This window comes from Ostrea edulis, chromosome 8, assembly GCF_947568905.1.
Source record: "Ostrea edulis chromosome 8, xbOstEdul1.1, whole genome shotgun sequence".
In the NCBI taxonomy this organism is placed as follows: Eukaryota; Metazoa; Mollusca; class Bivalvia; order Ostreida; family Ostreidae; genus Ostrea; species Ostrea edulis.
The window spans coordinates 55,225,003-55,245,825 of record NC_079171.1 but is presented as its reverse complement, the minus strand read 5'-3'; the positions used below and the strand labels follow the sequence as shown (position 1 = coordinate 55,245,825).

The following is a 20,823-nucleotide window of genomic DNA, read 5'->3' as shown; positions in this document are numbered from 1 at the left end:
TTTCAACAGAATACTTTTCCGAATGTTTTTATCACATTATTTTCACTCAAAATTCTGTATTCGAATCAAGGTATTAACTCAAATAGTTACCACTAGATCCTAAGGTGGTAGATACTTTGTCTTGTTTTGGTTTAAAATCAATTAAGCCTAAAGGGTATCTGAAAAATAGACAAACACTAATGCGATGATTACACTTTGATAATTCAAAGTCATTTTTCAATGCTTAGAAAATGTCGGCTGCATTGAGTATGTTTGTCAGTATAATGTTCACAGGTTTACAAATATAGCATATGCCAGCCCCAGAGTGATTTATAAAATTTAAAAAATACCAAACAAATGTACTAGATACTTCCTGGTGTTTATGGTGACGGTTGGTATTATCGATTCTCCCAATTCACGGGAATGAACGTTTTTATGATCATACTCCTTGCAGAAATATTATATTCAGATGGATATGGTAAGTACATGTTTATTACATCTTTGAATTATCTTAATTATTTGAAGGTATGATATCACTTTCATTTCAAGTTTTCTAGATATATGGGATGCAGAGAAATCGTTTTTAAAATTCGCTTTTAGTACATATTTGGTTTTCTATTTTCTGTTATCCATATTATCAAAACGAAATCACTGATCCACAGCTTAATCTTTTGTCGGGGTGGTTTTCTTATAGAATAGTCGTGTAAATTTACAATCGTCAATGAAAGACATATATACCTATCAATCTAGAGTAATGATATAGAGTCAAATGTGTTACGCCTAAAACCTGGAAACTAGACTACAGGCCTGTTCATATCGGGGCTTTGTTTCCATAAATCATTACGTTTTCGACCCATATCTCTATACCGTTTGTATTCACACGAATGGCTTGAAACAAGCTAAACCTTGAACCGAAGCGAAAACACTCATGTTAAAGAGTTCTTTAAAAATATATTTTAAAAACGGAATAATGAAATACATGTAGTTTATCCTCAATTTCTAGTTCACATATTTTACAACAGCCTAGCAAACTCAAATTAAGGTAATATGACGAAAAGAACAACAAAACATAACCTCTCCCTATTGTTTTCTCCACCTCCCCTTTCTCTTTGTGATGATGTAATTGTACTCATGATTTGTTCTTTCATTGATTGATACGATATTATATCTTTATACCGGGCATATTACAATAAAATTGTTTTCAACACATTTTATGTTTCATGATCTGTTAAATAATCTTCATCCACCTAATTGATGAAAGAGAGATCGTTGTTCAAATGGAATGTCTGACCACATACGAGTCTATAAAACACAACTGTATGACCACTCGTAAATTGTCATTTTTTTCTACAACACCCGCTCCTTTGTTGTTGGGATTATTGCAGATTATTTCCTAACTTTCCTCAAATCTTCAACTGTAATATCTAGAAAGATTTTTAACGAACGTTTGTTTCGCTAAAATTGCTAATGAAATGTATCCTAATCTATGAGTTTTAGTGCTCTGGTACAAATACGAAATAAGATACGTAATCAATAATATGATATTGTATATATTTTCAATTCGATGTTCTACTATTACACGGAAATGTTAATGCAGGTCAAACTATACATGTCAATTGCACAATCTTTAAAATTTTCCATACACAGTACAGACCTACTAACTTTTAAAAACTAGTTTGCGTATTTACATGAGAACAGCAATAAAATATGCGCTTCCGAATGACGTTAATGCTTAGTTGTTATAAATAGATCACAAAGGTGATGCTTTTAAAAAGGATCACACGAACTTGTGTTTAAACATTGATATAATAGGTGATAAGAACGGTTACACACTCAAAGTTTATCTAAAGTGCTGCTAGAACCTTAATGCTTTCAGTAAAAATATTAACATCTTAACACGAAACCATCTGTTCCACATTTTACGCTGATGCTTTACAGTTTTCATAACAGACAATGGTTGCAGCAATATCCATATACGTTAGTTTATTATTTTACATGACTCCAAGAGCTTGTAGTGTAATGTGTAACTTTCGCAGTTTCACTTCACTGGGTGAGAGAGGGAAATCAGATCAGCATGCTAAATCGATTTTTTTCCATTGAACGAAATTGTCAATAAATTAAATCAACATACCTTCATAATATCGATAAATTCAGTGTTTCACACATGTATTCTATGGAATATACCCTAAATAGTCCATAATTTGTCGATTTTACATGGCACAGTTAACAGTTAACAAATTTTTCCTTCCCATTTGGCATAAACACTAGATGTATAGATATATCATCATCATTTACCTTCATGTTAATCAGACATAAGTACAAAGTTTCCTATTCCTTTCAATCTTAGTATATGTAGCTGAATGAATCATCTAATATATAAATAAAAACCTATGAATATGAAATCTGAAATAGATAGATATGCTAGATAAATCTAGTGATATACTTATTTCAATTGTGACGTCATATTCTTTCAAGGATTTTATCACAGCAAATATTTTCAGTATCTGCCTTGATGTACCTCGCATGTAGCATTAACACATAAGTTAATACACCAACAGCGTTAGTAGATCAATGCAGATTCCATTTTTCTACATATTGGTCACCCCTTTGTTGTTACTGTAACGCCTCAGCCAATGTTTATACAGTTTATTTTATTGACCGAAAGTGATAAACGCTACAAATCAGACAAAACCAGCACTGAATGCATATCACAAAACATATTGAAAGAAAATGTTTTATAATGAGATATCTATTTTTGAAACATCAAAGCCATGTCACTCTTAGTTCAAAAGATATAACCAAAGTTAAAGTGTTTTGAAATGTAGGTCAAATTCCAAAGTCACGAGGTCAGCAGTTTTGGTACCAAAACAAAAGTATCTTCTTGAGGCATATATCTGCGAAACATCAAAACCATATCCGCATTGGTTCAAAATATATAGCCCAGATTAAAGATTTTAAAGTAGGTCAAAGGTTAAGATCAAGGTCAATAGGTCAAAAGCGTTAGTACTAAACGAAGTTTCTTCATGGGGCATATTCATGTAAAATTTCAAAACCCTGTCTGATTTGGTTCAAAATCTATACCCCAGATTAAAGTTTTGAAAAGTAGGTCAAGTCCAGGGTTACTGGTATGAAACCAAAGGTCTCTTCATGAGGCATCCATCAATAAAACATGAAAGTCCCATCCCCCTTAGTTTAAAAGATATAGTTATGATAACGTTTTGAATAGTGGGTCATAGTCCAAGGTCACAAGGTGAAAGGGATTGGTACTACAACAAAATTTTCTTCACGGGACATCTATATGTAAAATATCAAAGTGTCATTCCTTTTGTTTAAAATATATAGTTTATGTTAAAGTTTTGGAATAATGGAACACATTCCAAGGTCAGGGTCATAAGGTCAAAAGTCTTGGTATCAAAACAAAGGCTTCTTTGTGAAGCATCGACATGAGTTCAAAAGTTATAGCCAAAGTTAGTTTTTGAATTGTGAATAACAGTCCAAGATCGCAAGTTCAAAAAGTAAGGTACCACAACAAAGGTCTCTCCATGTGGCATCCATATGTGAAATATTAAATCTCTAAAGTATTTGTTTCAAAAGATATAGCCAATGTTAAAAGTAGATCAAAGTCCAAGGTTAAGGCCTTTAGATCAAAAGCATTGGTACCAAAACAATAGTATCTCCATATGGCATTTTTATGTGAACTTTCAAAACCGTATATTCCTTGGTTTAAAGACAAACAAGGTTAAAGATATTTCCATAAAGTGTAACACCAATGCCGATACCGGGGTCATGCCAATAGTTATCTAGAAAGTCATCACGGCGAGCTAGAAAAGAGATATTTCGACATTTATTGTCAACAAGGAACAACTGATTCATGTTCGGCATACCTAACAATGACCACCCAACAAGAATTCAACAGGCCGCATCACTTTTTCGGGAGCTATCCTAGACATAACGAATTTGAACATATGTACCTCGTTTACTGATCAAAGTGTCCCATAGCAAGTTTTAATCTATCTCCATCTATCCAGGAAAACACATGGACATTGCATTTAAAAGCATTTAATTCCATTTACAAACAATTTGTTGACAATAATCACTGTTTTATATAAATTACAGTACTATTAGTCCACTATCTACTTTTTATTGTTTAAAGGAATTATGAGATTGATCACTGTTCGTTATCTTCACCCTTCACTGTCATTAAATCGATTTACAAAAATCGCAAATAAACATCAATGAACTACGGTAAAGTTTTGAATGAAATTGAATAGTTTTATAGAAAATGAAATAACTAAGTACTAGGCTTAATTATTTAAACGCCTTCTAAAACAATTTGTTTTCATGCGTATGAAAATATGTATCACTGTATGATATTTATCACAGTATTTCGGAACACGAACAAGCTGTTTGATGTATTGGAAATCTAAGTGACTTTAAGTCCTATTCCCCCATCCATATACTTAAACTCTAACTAATTCACTCTGAGTCCACGCACAAGTATTCTGATGTTGAAATTTAAAAGTTATGCTAGAGTTCCTTTGTACGTGAGAATAAAAAAAATATCTTGCTGTAGCCCTAAACTCAACATTCAGATATGTCGACGACGTTTTATCTATTAACAATAATAGCTTTCATTCATTAACAATACTTATTTTCACTCATATGTCGATTCGATATATCCCTGTGATCTCGAAATTGAATAAAAACATAAGAGAGTCTTCCACATCTGCCTTATACTGAATTATTTTATTGAAAATAATCAACTTTATGGCAAAGGGGATGATTTCAGCTTCCCCATCGCCAACTATGCCTCAGTAGCAATACATCATCATCATCTGTAAATTGCGCTTATGTTTCTTAACTGATTCAATACACGATATTGTACTGCATATGATCAGTAAGCTAATCGATTCAGGCTACTAAAAACAAGTTGATGTTACTGGGTTTTAAACGTCTCGTTTAAATTCAGCATTTCACAAATTATATGGTCATTATATTGATCTAATTTGCTAATACAACCAATTATTGGGTCAAATGATGTCTGACACGATTCATTTTAATTGTTGGGCTGTTCTTAACACGCTGATTTTTACTGCAGATTACTCCGTTTACATGATCAAGATATAGAGCTCACGGTTGATGTGTGCTGATGTGACCAGTCGATAGGGGATAGTTACTCCTCCTAGGCACCCGATCCCCTCCCCTCGTATACCATGGGGTCCGTCATTGTCCAGCGTGTAATTTTACATTGCTTATAGCAATTGTGAAGTATTATATTTAACAGTTCACACTTGCTACCGATATGTAGATCACAATCTAAAACAGAACGCATTGCTTTTGTAAAAAACAAAGCATTGTCATAAACGTGAGATAACGAACAGTGATTGATCTCATAACTCCTACAAGCAATACAAAATAGATAGTTGGGCAAACACGGTCCCCGGGACACACCCGAAGTGGGATCAGGTGCCTAGAAGGAGTAAGCATTCCCTATCGACCGGTCACACCCGCTGTAAGCCCTATATCCTATTTCTACTTTTAATTTGATATATTGTTAATTTTATTTCTATTGTATTTTTTTTCGAAAAGCAACCATGCTGGTCGATGTTAACGATGGTAGATATATCATAGTTTTTATCCAAAAAATATATAGGCACAGAGCATGTTAAAGGTAGCTGTTAAAAGTTGAACATGTGTGAAGGAATAGCCTTACCAAATAGTGTTTACAGAGCAACCCATGTAAATTTTTATCTTATCCTCTCTATCCTTGCGACTTTTAGGGTATTTACATCGATATTTGTACACACTTATGAATGCTAAGACTTGGGTCTTTTTTAACATAGGATTGAATGTCCTTAATGAATGATAGTGAAAAAAGTTGAGTTTTATAAAGACATATAGCACTATTTTTACAAGCACCTGATCAACGAATTTTGCAATGTGTTCAGTTCACGGTACAAAAAATTATATGTACTCTTTTAGAGTCAATAAATGCAATGCAACTGCAATTTCTCATATCATTAAAGATATTGCTTAATGGTGATGAGATTCTTGAACATAAAGATTTTTGAATATGTTCATAAATGCGTTCTAAAAAGCAAAATATGTCGAAAATGCATTTACTACATGCTTTTTGTTATGTATGGTTGATAGTTTCATGTTGAGTGGGCACTCTCATTTATTTCTCCGGCGTTTTTGTACTTATTTGCTTTTCTTTCATTATTTTTATTTGCATTGTTTTTCTCCTGTAAGTCGCTTAGTTCCCATTCACAATCCCACCTTTCTATTTGTTTGCATAACATACACATCAAGCAATCATACTGCTTGTATTAGCATGATAATTTGAAAAATATATTATCATTTTACTTCATACACTACTAAATATTCAATATAATGAAAAAGAGATGAATTCAGTGTGTATAGCTTTCAATTTATATCAATAAAAACTCAGGTACTACTTCGATATATGTGAAAAATAATGGGCATTCAATATTCTGTTAAATCGTGACACCGATTTACTCAAATTGAAAAATGAAAGGTTCCGATAAAAGTACACATCAAATACACAATATGCATAAGTAATTAGTTTGAAACAGTTTCATGTTAAGGTTTGTATAATATCTGTTTTAAAGAAGTCCTCAATTCAGAAAATCAGGTATTTTGATAGAAAATAAGGATATAAAAAGTTCAAAACCTAATGTCATCTACTCTTATGTAAAAGTTGGACTTTACCTTGTACCTTAAAGGAAAAGGCTTATATAGGTGTTGCCTGGTGCCATTTCCTTATTATGTTATTCAAATTACTCTTCATATCGAATATCCAATGTGAAGCTTTTTTATAACCGAGGCTTGAATTTAAACCTCTGTGGCTGATTATCACAATATCTCTGCAAACTAACCCTTAGAATCGATTAATACAATTATGATGGAAAATGAATTGCCTATAATTTGTGTACTTTGGAAACGTTTTAAAAGTTTCTTCAAGCAACTGTTTCCAATATTCATGTTATAAGCTGTTCCTAATAGACAAATACCAGATTGATGATAGCAGTACATATACAATGTTTCCAACTCAATTTTTTAATTATTAATTGTAAAAAAAATGCCTAAAGAAAGAAAAATTACAATATTAAAGATTAAACATGCAGATTTAAGAACATGTTGATAGTAAGAAACTACGTTTTAAATATATTTGTAGACGATTTATCTAAAGGCCAGAACGCAAACCAATCACCGACTTACAGCCCTTCGTCTATATATGCAGCAAGCAATGCAGTTGACAGAATTTACAGCACATGTATGAGGACAGCACAAATTGGTCCCACCTCCCCGTATAAGACAATATGGTGGTTTGTGAACCTTGGTGATGTTTACAGCATACACAGTGTCCGAATACTGTTTAAAGACTATGGACCCACAAACGGTAGCAACTTACAATGCATATAGTAGACGGACCTACATGTAATATTGATACATAAAGTTACAATGGCACATGCATTGTTAAATCTAGGGAAATTATATCAACGTTTAACCTATGGTGATTGAATTAACAAACTAACTAAATATCATAACCTTGAAACATTGAAAGTTTTAGATGAGATCAGTTTGAGAAACGTTTGTGAACCACTTATACCATAAGAGCATTTACAATTTAAATCACGTCATTACGTGAGGCTATGTGACTGCACAAAACGATGCTTTCTGAAACGCAGAAATAAATCATTTAAATCCGTCAATAATCATTTCAGAACAGAGTTTAAGAAATAATTTTCTTATTGGTAACAAATGCATGTTCTGATCATATTTATCTGTATGAAAAGTGAAGATAACGAACAGTTAATAATTTTTAAAGTGTTGACTTAAGAACGATTCTTATTGGATAAAAAATTCGTTTGATATCTGTGTCCTAAACAAATTTGTCCAAAGTTGATCTGCACTAAGCATGCGGGACTACATTTTTCTGGAATGCGTCTTCCTCATTAACGATCGTTCTATTTTTAGCGTTATTTATAGAACGGGAATTTCCACAAATGTATTGTATACAAAATGTGTTCGATTGATGCTACCAAAAATAAACACAACCAAATATGTGAATAAAATAAAAATTAATTTAAAGAAACAACACATATAGGTCTAGTGATGGCATGACAGAATTGTCAACTTGATGACGTAGGGCACTGACTGGTAGAAGTAGACAAATTACGGTATGCATCGTCTGCTTTACGAGTTTGATAAAATGACGGAGCAAACAGAGAGTTTTGATCTGGTAATATTAATGAAAATTGAACCGCGTTATATGAGGCTCAGTTAACGAGGGCAAATTAGATGAAGAGGTGTTGAGGTTTTAACCTGATATTGAAGTGTCGCATTCCACCGTTCCTACGATACAACCAGCGTTCAACATCTCGAATGCAATGTAGCATACATCCAGTCACCACTTGTTCTCTTCCTTTATGTAAAGTCAAATTCGTCTAAGGATAAGAGCTATGCGTGAGGAAGATAATCCTTAATTTTGAAATGAATTTCTAAATTCTATAACAGCAATCAAATATACATCCGTATTTTCAAGCTAGTAAGGAAGTACTTAGCTACTGGGATGTAGAGACCCTCGGGGACTAACAGTCCACCATCAGAGGCCTCGACCCTTTATATATAATTCAGCTTTTAACCATTGTACCTTTAATTTGACGTATGATCCATTTTAATGTTGCACTGTAACTCTACCTCACCCGAACACATAGCCAGCTTTGTTGTTGTTTTCATTGTTGTTATAGGTATTCCCACGCGTCATTTCAAAAAAGTAAATTCAAGCTTTTTGATGAGAGAAACTATTTGCTTTCCTATTTTAAAAATAGTATTAAATGATAAGAAATAAAACTTTAAATGCTTTATTTGGTGCATGTATCAAACGAAATATTGGACGGAAAACATTTTCATCAATGCGCTACCCTCATTAATGAATTTTTCTGTCCAATTTTTCGTTTCATATATACATCAAATAAAGAATTATAAGTTTTATTTCTTACGAAAAGTGACGATAACGAACATTGATCAATCTCATAACGCAAGATGGACAGTTGGGCAAAGAAGGACCTGAGGATATACCAGGTGGGATATTCCAACTTGAAACCTTATGGCACTACACAAGTGAAAAATAGATTTATAGCAATAACTTTGCTAAAATTCTTTGTATTGCATTTCATTATTTCAGTGATTCTTAAAAATTCGTGATATTGACATCAACATTTTTCTTTTCAGTGATGCGACAACGAGGTCGTTTTGCAGGATTTTCCATTTATTTATCTATGCCTTCAACCAAGAGAGATGAGTTGCTGTGTTATAAGGATGAACCCCCTGGACTCCCTCCTTTAGACTTTAACACAACCTGCATTGGATACAGTCAATACGTCATGTTTTACAACGAGAGGTTGCAAGTTATTACATATGAGGGATACCAGGATACCACATACATAGAATTATGTGAAGAAATCGTAGAAGGTATTGTTGATCAATTTACAAACTCAAATAACTAAATGTCAATATGTCGTATTTTGTAAGTTTCCCTAATTCAACTTACAGACACTGAAGCGCGCTACTACACTACCAAAGCGTCAAAGCGTTTCGTTTCTTTCCGTGCAAACCGTTCACCGTTCCGTGTATACCGTTCACCGTTCCGTGCAAACCATTTCGTACAAGAATCATTTCCTACATGATCACGACCATGAAAACCACACCCTTAGAAACCTACAGATCGTGCAAAACGTGCACGTAATTTCGGTACGGGACAAGTGGACATTGTTGGGAATTTAAGCAATTATTTCAAAATGTCTATAAGACGGACTTTCAATGAAAATGATATCAATGAATCAATAAGTTAAATAATCAGTATATCATGACGATATGCTTTTGCATATATTTCTTTCACCTCCAATATATTCATTTGTTTTTATTCCAACGTGTTCATAGGTCATTGATCCAATAAGTAAGAATGAAATTTACCGCGTCGTACATGATAAATGATTCATCGTCATATCTTTGTCAAACCATTTTTTAATATCAAGAATATTGCCATTATATTGAAACTGTTTCTTGTTTACACTAACCCCAGGCTGAACCAAATATTGCTAAAAGAATAAAGCGTCCAGGATATGTCTATCCTTAGTGCAAACTGTTCACATAGCGTGTGAGCCACGCCTACAAAGTGGTCAGCATTTCGTGCGAAGCGTTCGTGGACACCATTCACCGCTTCGTGCAAATCGTTCAGGTATCAGGCACCTGATCCAACCTTTGGTGTGTCCAAGGGTTCGTGTGTGTCCTACTCCTAATTTTGTATTTTTTATAGGAATTATGAGATTCGTCACTGTTTCTTATCTTCACTGTTTAATCAATAGATTGATATGATATAATCCACTTAAAGATTAAAACTCAATTCATCTACACAGCAAAGCATAAGGCAGTAACAATAATCATGTAATTATTTCAATTCAAAACGTTGTTGTGAAACTTTTTCTCTTCTGATTACTCTTTGCTTTTCTTATTTTTCAGGTTGTAAGAAGCCGGGTGTTTATGGGAGTAATTGTAACTTGACATGTCCGGTCAGTTGTAAGGAACAGAGATGTAACATCGTAAATGGGACGTGTTTTGAATGTCTGCCTGGATGGATGGGAACATTTTGTGAAAATAGTAATTTTTTTGTAAATTTGCTTATGTTTGCTTGGGTGTCTTATTCGAACATTTTCAATTCTATAGGTAGATTTTATAATAATAATAGTACCATATTTATATAGCACCCTTTTCATACACTATGTAATAAAAAGCCTTTTACGTTTATATCCAGCTTATTTCAAGTTCAAGTCTACACCCTGTATTTCCTACAAATATACTTCTACTATTGCATCCAAACTTTTTAATTATCAACAAACTTTGCAGTGCCTAGATATAGAGCATCTTATGCGTAATCTACCAACGTCTTCTTGTTCTTCATCTGCTTTCAACTATAGTCCAGTTGGACATGTCATTACTGATGATGTTGATATAGTTGGAAATGAGGACCTCAAATCACTTGTTCTAAAAGGTCCTCAATACAGAAAACATCGGTCTTTCAATTGGCGACAAAACTTCATCTCTATTACGAATCATGTCGAAGATTATGCCAGACAATGGGTTCAATGTAAAAAGGAGAACTTGATACATTGTCAGAATGGGTTAAATGCATAAGAGGAATATTAAAATCCCAAATTAGACATTTCAAAATAAAAGTACGTACCACCTATCCCTCTGTGTTTAGTAAACCAGAAGTGATAAAATAATTAAATATGTTACATAATAGCTCTAAAACTTCATTGTTATTTGGTATTTCAAACATTTCGGTTGAGCATCACTGAAGAGACATTATTTGTCGAAATGCGCATCTGGTGCATCAAAATTTGTACCGTATAAGTTTTACGTTATGACCTCTGGGTTGAGGCCTCATGGGGTTTTCTGGTGTCACCCGTATTCAGAAGGCCTATAGTTAATGTCAAATAACAGCTGTAATTTTGATTGGACACACCGCGATTCTCTTTCATTTCTGATTCAGATTACTCATTTTAGCATAATTTTCTGCACTGCTTGGAACATATTTGCAAAGTTAGATTATGTCTATAGTTTGAATGTTTTGAAAAGCATATATTTTCCAGGTAGAAGCATAAATCAGATAACATGACTTTTACTTCTTTCGGACAATTTCTAGTGTTTTAGAGCGAGAATAGAAAGTTTTTCTATCGAAAACTTAAAAAATGAACTGATACCAGTATTTCACAGAATAATACCCTCATGCAATGCAAAAACAGTTGTTGTCTAAAGGTAGAGTATTTAGACTAATAGCATGATTTATATTCAAAAGACTTTGTTGATAATTCTCTATTTGAAGAGAGTATGGATTTGTTTCTTGTTACAAAACAGAATGCCCTGTTCTGTGGTATGGCGATAGTTATCAATTTCAGTGTGTGGGACACTGTAACGATAATGCTTCATGCAATCATGTGACCGGTCGGTGTGATAATGGCTGCGCTGAAGGATGGACAGGTGCCAATTGTGAAATACGTAAGCATTTTTGTCGTTCTTTTTTGTTCCAATTTATGCCTCGTTTAGATAAAGAACTGATTAAAGAAACACATTAGATATGAGCAAGTAGATGTATAACTGAATTATGAAAAAGATGAACAGGTGCCTACGAGTATGTCCTTGAACATCACCTTTGGTATATCCAAAAGTATACGTTTCTGTTTTGTGCTCAGGGGTCTCTATTTTCTACTATTAATTTTGTATTCCTTGTGGAAATTATTAGATTGGGCACCCTTCGTTATCATCACTTTTTCATTCTAAACATATTTGAACAATCAATAAATTACCGGGTGGCCCACATTCCTATAGATACTATACGCATGATATATAGGCCAAAACATTTCAAGCGTATACATATATGTAGAGTACGTACCCACCAAAGTATATCCCTGGTTATTGCATATATACCTGAGTGTTTATCCGTTTATGTATGATGATATTATTTATACAAGTGAGTCTATTTTAGAACGCACCATGTAGGAAGCTTAGGGGCGATTTTAAGGTCACAATATCAGATCAAAATCCTTCTTGTGCATGCTACAGACTCCGAAACCTGACACTACATCACTGGCACGGCACTTTAGTGAACGATTTTTACACGGAACGTCAAACGATTTATACAGAAAACTAAACGGTCTGCCCAAAGACAGATAGCAAAACACGCCAAAATAAACAAATGTATAATTCTAAACTTTGAAATAAAAAGGATAAAATCCTAAAATTGCAAGGGTATGGAATGATAATTATCCAACGTGCATTCAATAATTATTGAGTAATTACTGATTCTATGCTCTGTTGAATTGATCATATGATATATCAAGTGTTTACGTCTGTTTTGTTATATTTGCACAACAAAGTTGAGATTTGCTAAACTACTTCTACAATTTACATATTCCAGTACACATTAAAGGAACAAATCATCAACCTTTTCTCAGAATTTGAATAAAGGTGTGCATTACAAACATTTCTTTTAAAAAAATGTCTAGCATGAAAAATGTTAATGAGGATACATTTAAAGACATCAAACTAGCAAGTCGACAAGAACACCCCACTGGATAACAAAAAAGAAACAATTCTAAGATATATCAAACAGATAAACAGATAGATAAATCATAATAATTAACTAATTAATGATAGCAGAAACCTGCTGGATTCTACCTCTCATTTGGGTTAATGGAAGTTAGCATTTTGATCCGAGATTTTATTTGAAATTACAACTTCAATGAGCATTACGGTAAACATTATCTGAAAATGTCACATATTCGGTAACTCGAACTATCAAGTGTTGTTTGAATGTTGGTAATTGACTCGATATAACGTACAAAGACGTCGCGTTAGATAAAATAGAATGACGCCTTGCATATAGGTCCGCCTTTTTCAGCGTATAATTTTTATTTGGTACGTTAAATATGCATACAAATATTATATATCAATGAATTATGCAAATACTAGGCTTTTAATTCAATTAAATTTCATTGTGTTCAGGAATGAGTTTTTTTTTTTTACCAATAACGTACATTGTTCTTACAACTTCGATTATTAATACAGCAAACATTGTATGAAAATATCACTCTCAGTAAAGCGAACTTCCAAGTGTTGTAGAAGTGGTGGTATTGAACTCAATACAATTTGATGATAAACCTTTTGTCAGAATACACATCTTACTTGAAAAAGAATCATTATTTACAAAAGATGTAATAAACAAGACTCAAAAGACAACATATCTAGAATAAACTATTTACAGAGTGTAAAAGGGGAATGTATGGCCCGGACTGTATCTACAACTGTAGTGGTCATTGCCTTAATGATGACATCTGTAACAGAGAGACTGGACATTGCGATACGGGGTGTAAGTCAGGATATACAGGAAGATATTGTAATATGTGTAAGTACGTACTGTACATGTGAAATATTTATGGAAATATAGTGATAAAGCCACGCTTATCAATGAATATTACTGGGGGCATTTTAATAACTGCTCTGTAATATACATGAATGATCGGCACCTGTTTCTCTACGACAGCTTGTTCTCCCGGATACTTTGGAAACCTATGTAAGACAACATGCAGTGATCACTGTTTACACAACAAAATTTGTCGGCACGCAGATGGGATATGTGTAGATGGGTGTGCTGATGGATACATAGGGGAGAGGTGTAACACATGTAAAACGGGAAAACAGTCACCATAATTACTTATATTTACTTATTTACTCACTACATGTTCATCTTATATTTATTCCTTATAAACTGGTTGTGTAGAGCATAGACGTTCTTACAATATAAAACCCTAGAATTTCATTTTTAAATCCTTCTATTGTAGCATGTGAAAATGGTCGTTTTGGGACGAATTGTTCTAATGTCTGCTCAGAGAAATGTATCGATGTATGTCGACACACTGACGGGGTTTGTAACTGTTCTCCCGGTTACATGGGATTCAGTTGTATCAAAGGTGAGCTGTTGTGGAAATTCTGTTTCCGAAAATGCTACCTCCATTCCAATACAAACGGGATAAGTCAAAAATTTGTATCAGAATTGGGGAGTTTATTTCTAACAAATTGTATATTTTTCATATGCTATTAAGACAATACCACATATTTTGATTTTATACGCGATTGTAAATTTGCTTAATTCTAGCATAAGCAGTGAGATCAAAGTTTACTATCTGATAAAAAAATGAATTCACATTGTTTTCAGCTAGACACCCACCCTTTCGAAAACTAAATATGATGAATGTTGAAACTTATCGATTAACAAGGAAAAACACACGAGTATAAATGATAATCAATATACCGCTTCTATTATTTACTTACGAATGCAATTGTACATTAAAAGTATAATCGATATCGAATGATAGAAACTTACGGGAGTTTAACTCCTTTTTAAACCCTTTACATTTCTATTTTCATCCGTCATCCATATCTTGATCTCGTAATGACTTGGAGATTTCCTTTTCTTGTTGGATTTTTTTATTGGGAAATTAATGTAAATGAGTTGATAGAGATAAATTGCAATATTATGGGAATGTGATGAAATCATGTTTTGAATAAAGTGAATTTAAATGATAAAACTAATTAATAAGAAATGTATCTGATGTGTACGATGCTAATTGTTAGACCGCTCTTTACATACTGTTTCGACAATATACCATCCCTTTTACCAAAAGGCGTGGTGTTTATGGCGGGTTTGAAAATGCTTACACTACATTTCCACTTTAAAAAAATCAAATAATCTGAACATCCACAATGCTACTGATTAACACGGCTGTTGTTTCGTAACTCTATGCATTTTTGTATGGAATACTATCAGCATAATTGGTAAATTCATGGCAAGAGATGTGCATTACTTTTGATTATTTAACGATTAATTATTTGGGTTTTTTATACTGTGGGTTTCACAGAGTATGATCCGGTTTCCCGGATCAACACACCGGAGTTTTCTGATTTCTTATCAGTATCCTCTGAAACGGATAATGTATCAATGAATCCTCACAACACTTTCGTGGAAAACATTGACCACGTCAAATACAACTGCGTGCACAAAATATAAATCCACAGTATGCCTGTGTTTGTGATAATTTAGATTGCATTTATTATCTTATGAATGTGGGTTTAAAATGCATAAGTGGGTAAATAATAAATTTATCATTAATGCAGTAACTTGATCCGGGAGTTGGGTCACGTTTCGTTGACAGCTGCGGATCATGAGATCAAACTCGATATTTCGCGTCGCGTGTGATCTGATGTTCACCGCCTGTCAACTCGACTTCATCCATCACTTCGGTTTAATTAACTGTATTGATAATATATATGTATATATTTACTATAAGTTGAGAAATTGTATGCTCCTTTCACAATCAAGACCTCTTCATGTAAAAACATATAAATATATTGCACCTTATTTAAACACCCTCAAATATCTTACCAATTGTTTTTGCATCTACCCATCGGTATTGTTTGATTTAATTATTAGAATGAATGCCCCCTCTTTTACTTCAGAATGCAATGGTTCCTATGGAATCAACTGTCAACATGAATGTAGCAACAACTGTATCAATAACACGTGTGATAAAATCAATGGAATCTGTACAGCAGGATGCAAGGAGTCTTTTCGAGGCACAAAATGTGATCAAGGTGGACAATTTTAATATTGCTAATTATATTGTACCTCTTGTTCATAAACATGCACATGAATGCATGATTACTAAACATATGATTATATATTTGTAACAATTTAGAAACAAAATAAAAAATACTGAAATAAAAAAAAATATTCGGTAAGGTAGCTCCATCCCCATGTGACTTACCAATATTAAAGGTTGAAAATGGGGAAAACTGTATCAATATCCACTTATATAATATAGCTTGATTTAAGTATTCATCTAGGAAAATTGATTTGTTATCACCTGTTTAAGATGTCAGACAAACACACAGAAAACACAAAAGTAACTTTCAACATAAAAAACCACACATTTCGTAAAACACTAATAAAAACAGACATATACTTAGTTAAATGATACATTTCTGATATCAACACTGTGTAAAAACAGTTCTTTAATAAAAAAAAAAATGAAAGGTGAACATGATGAACATTCATTATTTCCAAAACTCTTATGGACTATAAAAAATGGAGAATTCGGCAAACTCGGATCCCTGGATATAACGGAGATTGGATCAGGTACCTAGGCGGAGTAATCATCCCCTGTCGACCGGTTACACCCGTCGTGAGCCCTATATCATGATCAGGTAAACGGAGCTATCCGTAGTCAAAATCAGTTTGCCAAGACCGGCCTAACAATCAGGATGACAAAAGTCAGAGAGCATTTGTCCCAATGGTAGGTTGAATTGGCTAACTAGATGTTGAATAGAATTGATATATTTTTACATTCATATGAAAGCAGAACTTATTCAAAAAATTCTACGTGAAAAGAAAGAAATAATTGCTTTGACCTTCAATTCGAGATATATATATATATATATATATATATATATATATATATATATATATATATAGGTAAAACGTATACGGTACCAATTTTGATGCACCAGATGCCCATTTCGACAAATAATGTCTCTTCAGTGATGCTCAACCGAAATGTTTGAAATCCAAAATAACTATGAAGTTTAGGAGCTAAATATAGCCAACAACAGCGTGCCAAAAAAGTGGAGCCAAATTCGTCCAAGAATAAGAGCTATGCACGAGGGAGATAATCCTTAATTTTGAAATGAATTTCTAAATTTTATAATAGTAATTAAATATACATCCGTATTTTCAAGCTAGTAACGAAGTACTACGCTACTGGGCTGTAGAGACCCTCGGGGACTAACAGTCCACCAGCAGAGGCCTCGACCCAGGGGTCATAATGTAAAACTTATACGGTACCAATTTTGATGCACCAGATGCGCAATTCGACAAATAATGTCTCTTCAGTGATGCTCAACCGAAATGTTTGAAATCCAAAATAACTATGAAGTTTAGGAGCTAAATATAGCCAAAACCAGCGTGCCAAAAAAGTGGAGCCAAATTCGTCCAAGGATAAGAGCTATGCACAAGGGAGATAATCCTTAATTTTGAAATGAATTTCTAAATTTTATAATAGCAATTAAATATACATCCGTATTTTCAAGCTAGTAACGAAGTACTACGCTACTGGGCTGTAGAGACCCTCGGGGACTAACAGTCCACCAGCAGAGGCCTCGACCCAGGGGTCATAATGTAAAACTTATACGGTACCAATTTTGATGCACCAGATGCGCATTTCGACAAATAATTTCTCTTCAGTGATGCTCAACCGAAATGTTTGAAATCCAAAATAACTATGAAGTTATATATATATATATATATATATATATATATATATATATATATATATATTATATATATATATATATATATATATATATAATGCACATAAATAGTAATGAAAACTTAAATAAACAGAACTGCCCTAAGTAAAGGAATATTTAATATAGAGCACAGAAAATTTCACTTTATTTGGATACCCACTTCCGCCCCTACCCGGAGTTGAACTCACGACCTGCGGAACCAAATCTCCTAGCAGCATGTAACCAGCGCACTAGACCGCTCGACCATCTAGGCAAGTATATATATACCACAGGTCGTGAGTTCAACCCCGGGTAGGGGCGGAAGTGGATATCCAAATAAAGTGAAATCGTCTGCTCTCTCTCTCTCTCTCTCTCTCTCTCTCTCTCTCTCTCTCTCTCTCTCTCTCTCTCTATATATATATATACACACACACACACACACACACACACACACACACACACACACACACACACACACACACACACACACACATATATATATATATATATATATATATATATATAGATATAGATATATTTATATAAATATATATATATCGACGACGTTTTATCTATTTACAATACCAACTTCCATTTATATGCCATTTTAATATTCCCCTCTGAGCTCGAAATAAAAAAAACCCACTAGCTTCATACTTAGATATTTTATTGAAAGTAGATATTAACGGCAAACTAACAACTACACTTTATAACAAACGGGATGTTTTCAGCTTCTCCATCGTCAACTTCCAATACTTATGTAGCAATATTCCAACATCACTTGCACATGTTGTTCATATCTCTCAACTGATTCGATACGCAAGAGCTTGTTCTGCGTATGGTCAGCTTTTAAATTGAGGCAAGCTACTGACAAACACGTTGATAGTACAGGGGTTTCAACAGTCGTGTTTAAAGTCGGCATTTCGCAAATTATATGGTCGTTATAAGGATCTAGTTTGCCAATACAAAATCGCATGCACACCAGTATATGGCCAAATAATCAATATACAATGCATACGGGTCAAGGAAGATTTGACCGGTCGACAGGGGAAGCTTACTCCTCCTAAGCACCTGATTTCACCTTTGGTATATCCAGGCGTGCGTGTTTCCCCAACTCTCTATTTGTATTGCTTATAGGGGTTATGCGATTGATCACTTTTGTTATCTTCACCTTTCGTTACCGGCAAGTTTGCTAAGATCGGGATCAGCCTGTCTGGTTACAGACTTATGTAGATAGCCTCTTTGACATACCGGCAGCTTCACTCTCGAGTGGTCTGCCATGTTGACTTAAAAATGTGAAGAAACTCGACTGTTTTAAAAGAAATTTAAAGACCCACCTATTTAGTCTTGCTTTTAATATGTGATATATCACGGGCAAACTAATTCCATTACTTTCTGTTATTCAATATTTGCAATGCAAAGATCCAGTAAAAGCAATAGCTAGCCGCTATTGTATTATTGATTGTACGCTGTGAGTGAAATTAAGTAGTTTTTTCTTCTCTCAATTAACGACCATGCTTCAAAGTGATAAAGAAAACAATTAGTAGATTTAGGGTTTAATAGTTACTTTTTAAAGTGTAACACATAATTCATTTATTATATCTTGTTATAAGTGTAAATATATATTTCAGCTGTAGAAATAGTTTCAGTATAAGTTATATTTTATTGCAAACACATGGAGCTGTTTATCTGTGTGTACAACATTTTCACTATAAAAATTATCTGACATACTCATTAAACTAAGATAAAAGCAGTTTCATGTTCACAGATATAAATATGTTCGCCATGGGCAAAGATAGGGGCTGATAGAACATTTACTGGACCCAGAATGTAACTTTGTCAGGGTTTTATGGGAATTCAGCATTGGTTCTGTAACTCATATGCACCAGTTACATTGTTTGGGATATCAAAGGTGAAGCTAACGAAAAGTGATCAATCTCATAACTCCTATAAGTAAAACAAAATAGAGGGTTGGCAAACACGGACCCCTGGACACACCGGGGGTGAGATCAGGTGCCTAGGAGGTGTAAGCATCCCCTATTGACCGGTCACACCCACCGTGAAGCCAATATCCTGATCAGGTAAACGGAGTTATCCGCAGTCAAAATCAGTGTACCAAGAACGGCCTAACAATCGGTATGAAATACCTCAGACATATATTCATATCCCCCATTACTCCCTGATCAGCAAACATATACCCTAAATAATCAACGTAATCATAGCTTACTATAACTTTTATTTGATTCAGGTGAGGAGTCTAACCGTTCCTTGTCGATAGATCTGGCGATTGCGGTTTCGATAAACATTATTGCTATAATAGCAAGTGTAGTCTGCATAGTTTTATCAAGGTGAATTTTCATATTCATATATCTATGTTTTTTATTGTTAGAAGCTTAGAGATGTTTAGTACCACCCTAAAAATATTGTACATGGGATTGCTTAGAAAAAGAATACAAAGTATACATATCATTTTCATGACATGATATGCATACACATGCATGAAATTAAAACAAACTAAACATCGTATATTTCCATTTTCATGATACATCATTCATAGACCAGTCATTCAATTGCCTTGTATTCACTTCAGTATTTATAGAGCGATATTAGTAGCTCAGTGGTAGAGCATTCGCTTCATAACCGGGAGATCGTGAGTTCGAGCCCCGTACTAAGTTTTTAAATGGTTGATTTTCATTTGTAGACAAAGGTATTTGACTCTGAAAGCAAAGAGCAAACAAGCTACACAGACTCACAGCCATGGAAGTACAGACAAAACTACGGATGTAACAGTGGAAAACAACGCATCTACTTATCTTGAATTAAATATATCAGGAAACAACGATATAAAATCAAGCCATTAGCATATCAACATAAAATGGAATAATGTAGTCATTCAGTCTTGTGTGGTTTTCACAT

At 33.8% G+C, this 20,823-nt stretch overlaps 1 protein-coding gene across 1 annotated transcript; it reads left to right on the top strand.

The window, feature by feature from the left end:
• Nucleotides 1-364: 364 nt before the first annotated feature.
• Nucleotides 365-20,768, top strand: LOC125661961 (multiple epidermal growth factor-like domains protein 6). The gene is made up of 11 exons (XM_056147722.1): nucleotides 365-457; nucleotides 7,178-7,402; nucleotides 9,238-9,477; nucleotides 10,525-10,662; nucleotides 11,923-12,063; nucleotides 13,829-13,933; nucleotides 14,108-14,248; nucleotides 14,406-14,534; nucleotides 16,081-16,215; nucleotides 20,156-20,255; nucleotides 20,609-20,768. The coding sequence occupies exons 1-11, from the start codon at nucleotides 403-405 to the stop codon at nucleotides 20,766-20,768; spliced, it is 1,569 nt and encodes a 522-aa protein (XP_056003697.1). The 5' UTR covers nucleotides 365-402.
• The last annotated feature ends 55 nt before the right edge of the window (nucleotides 20,769-20,823 follow it).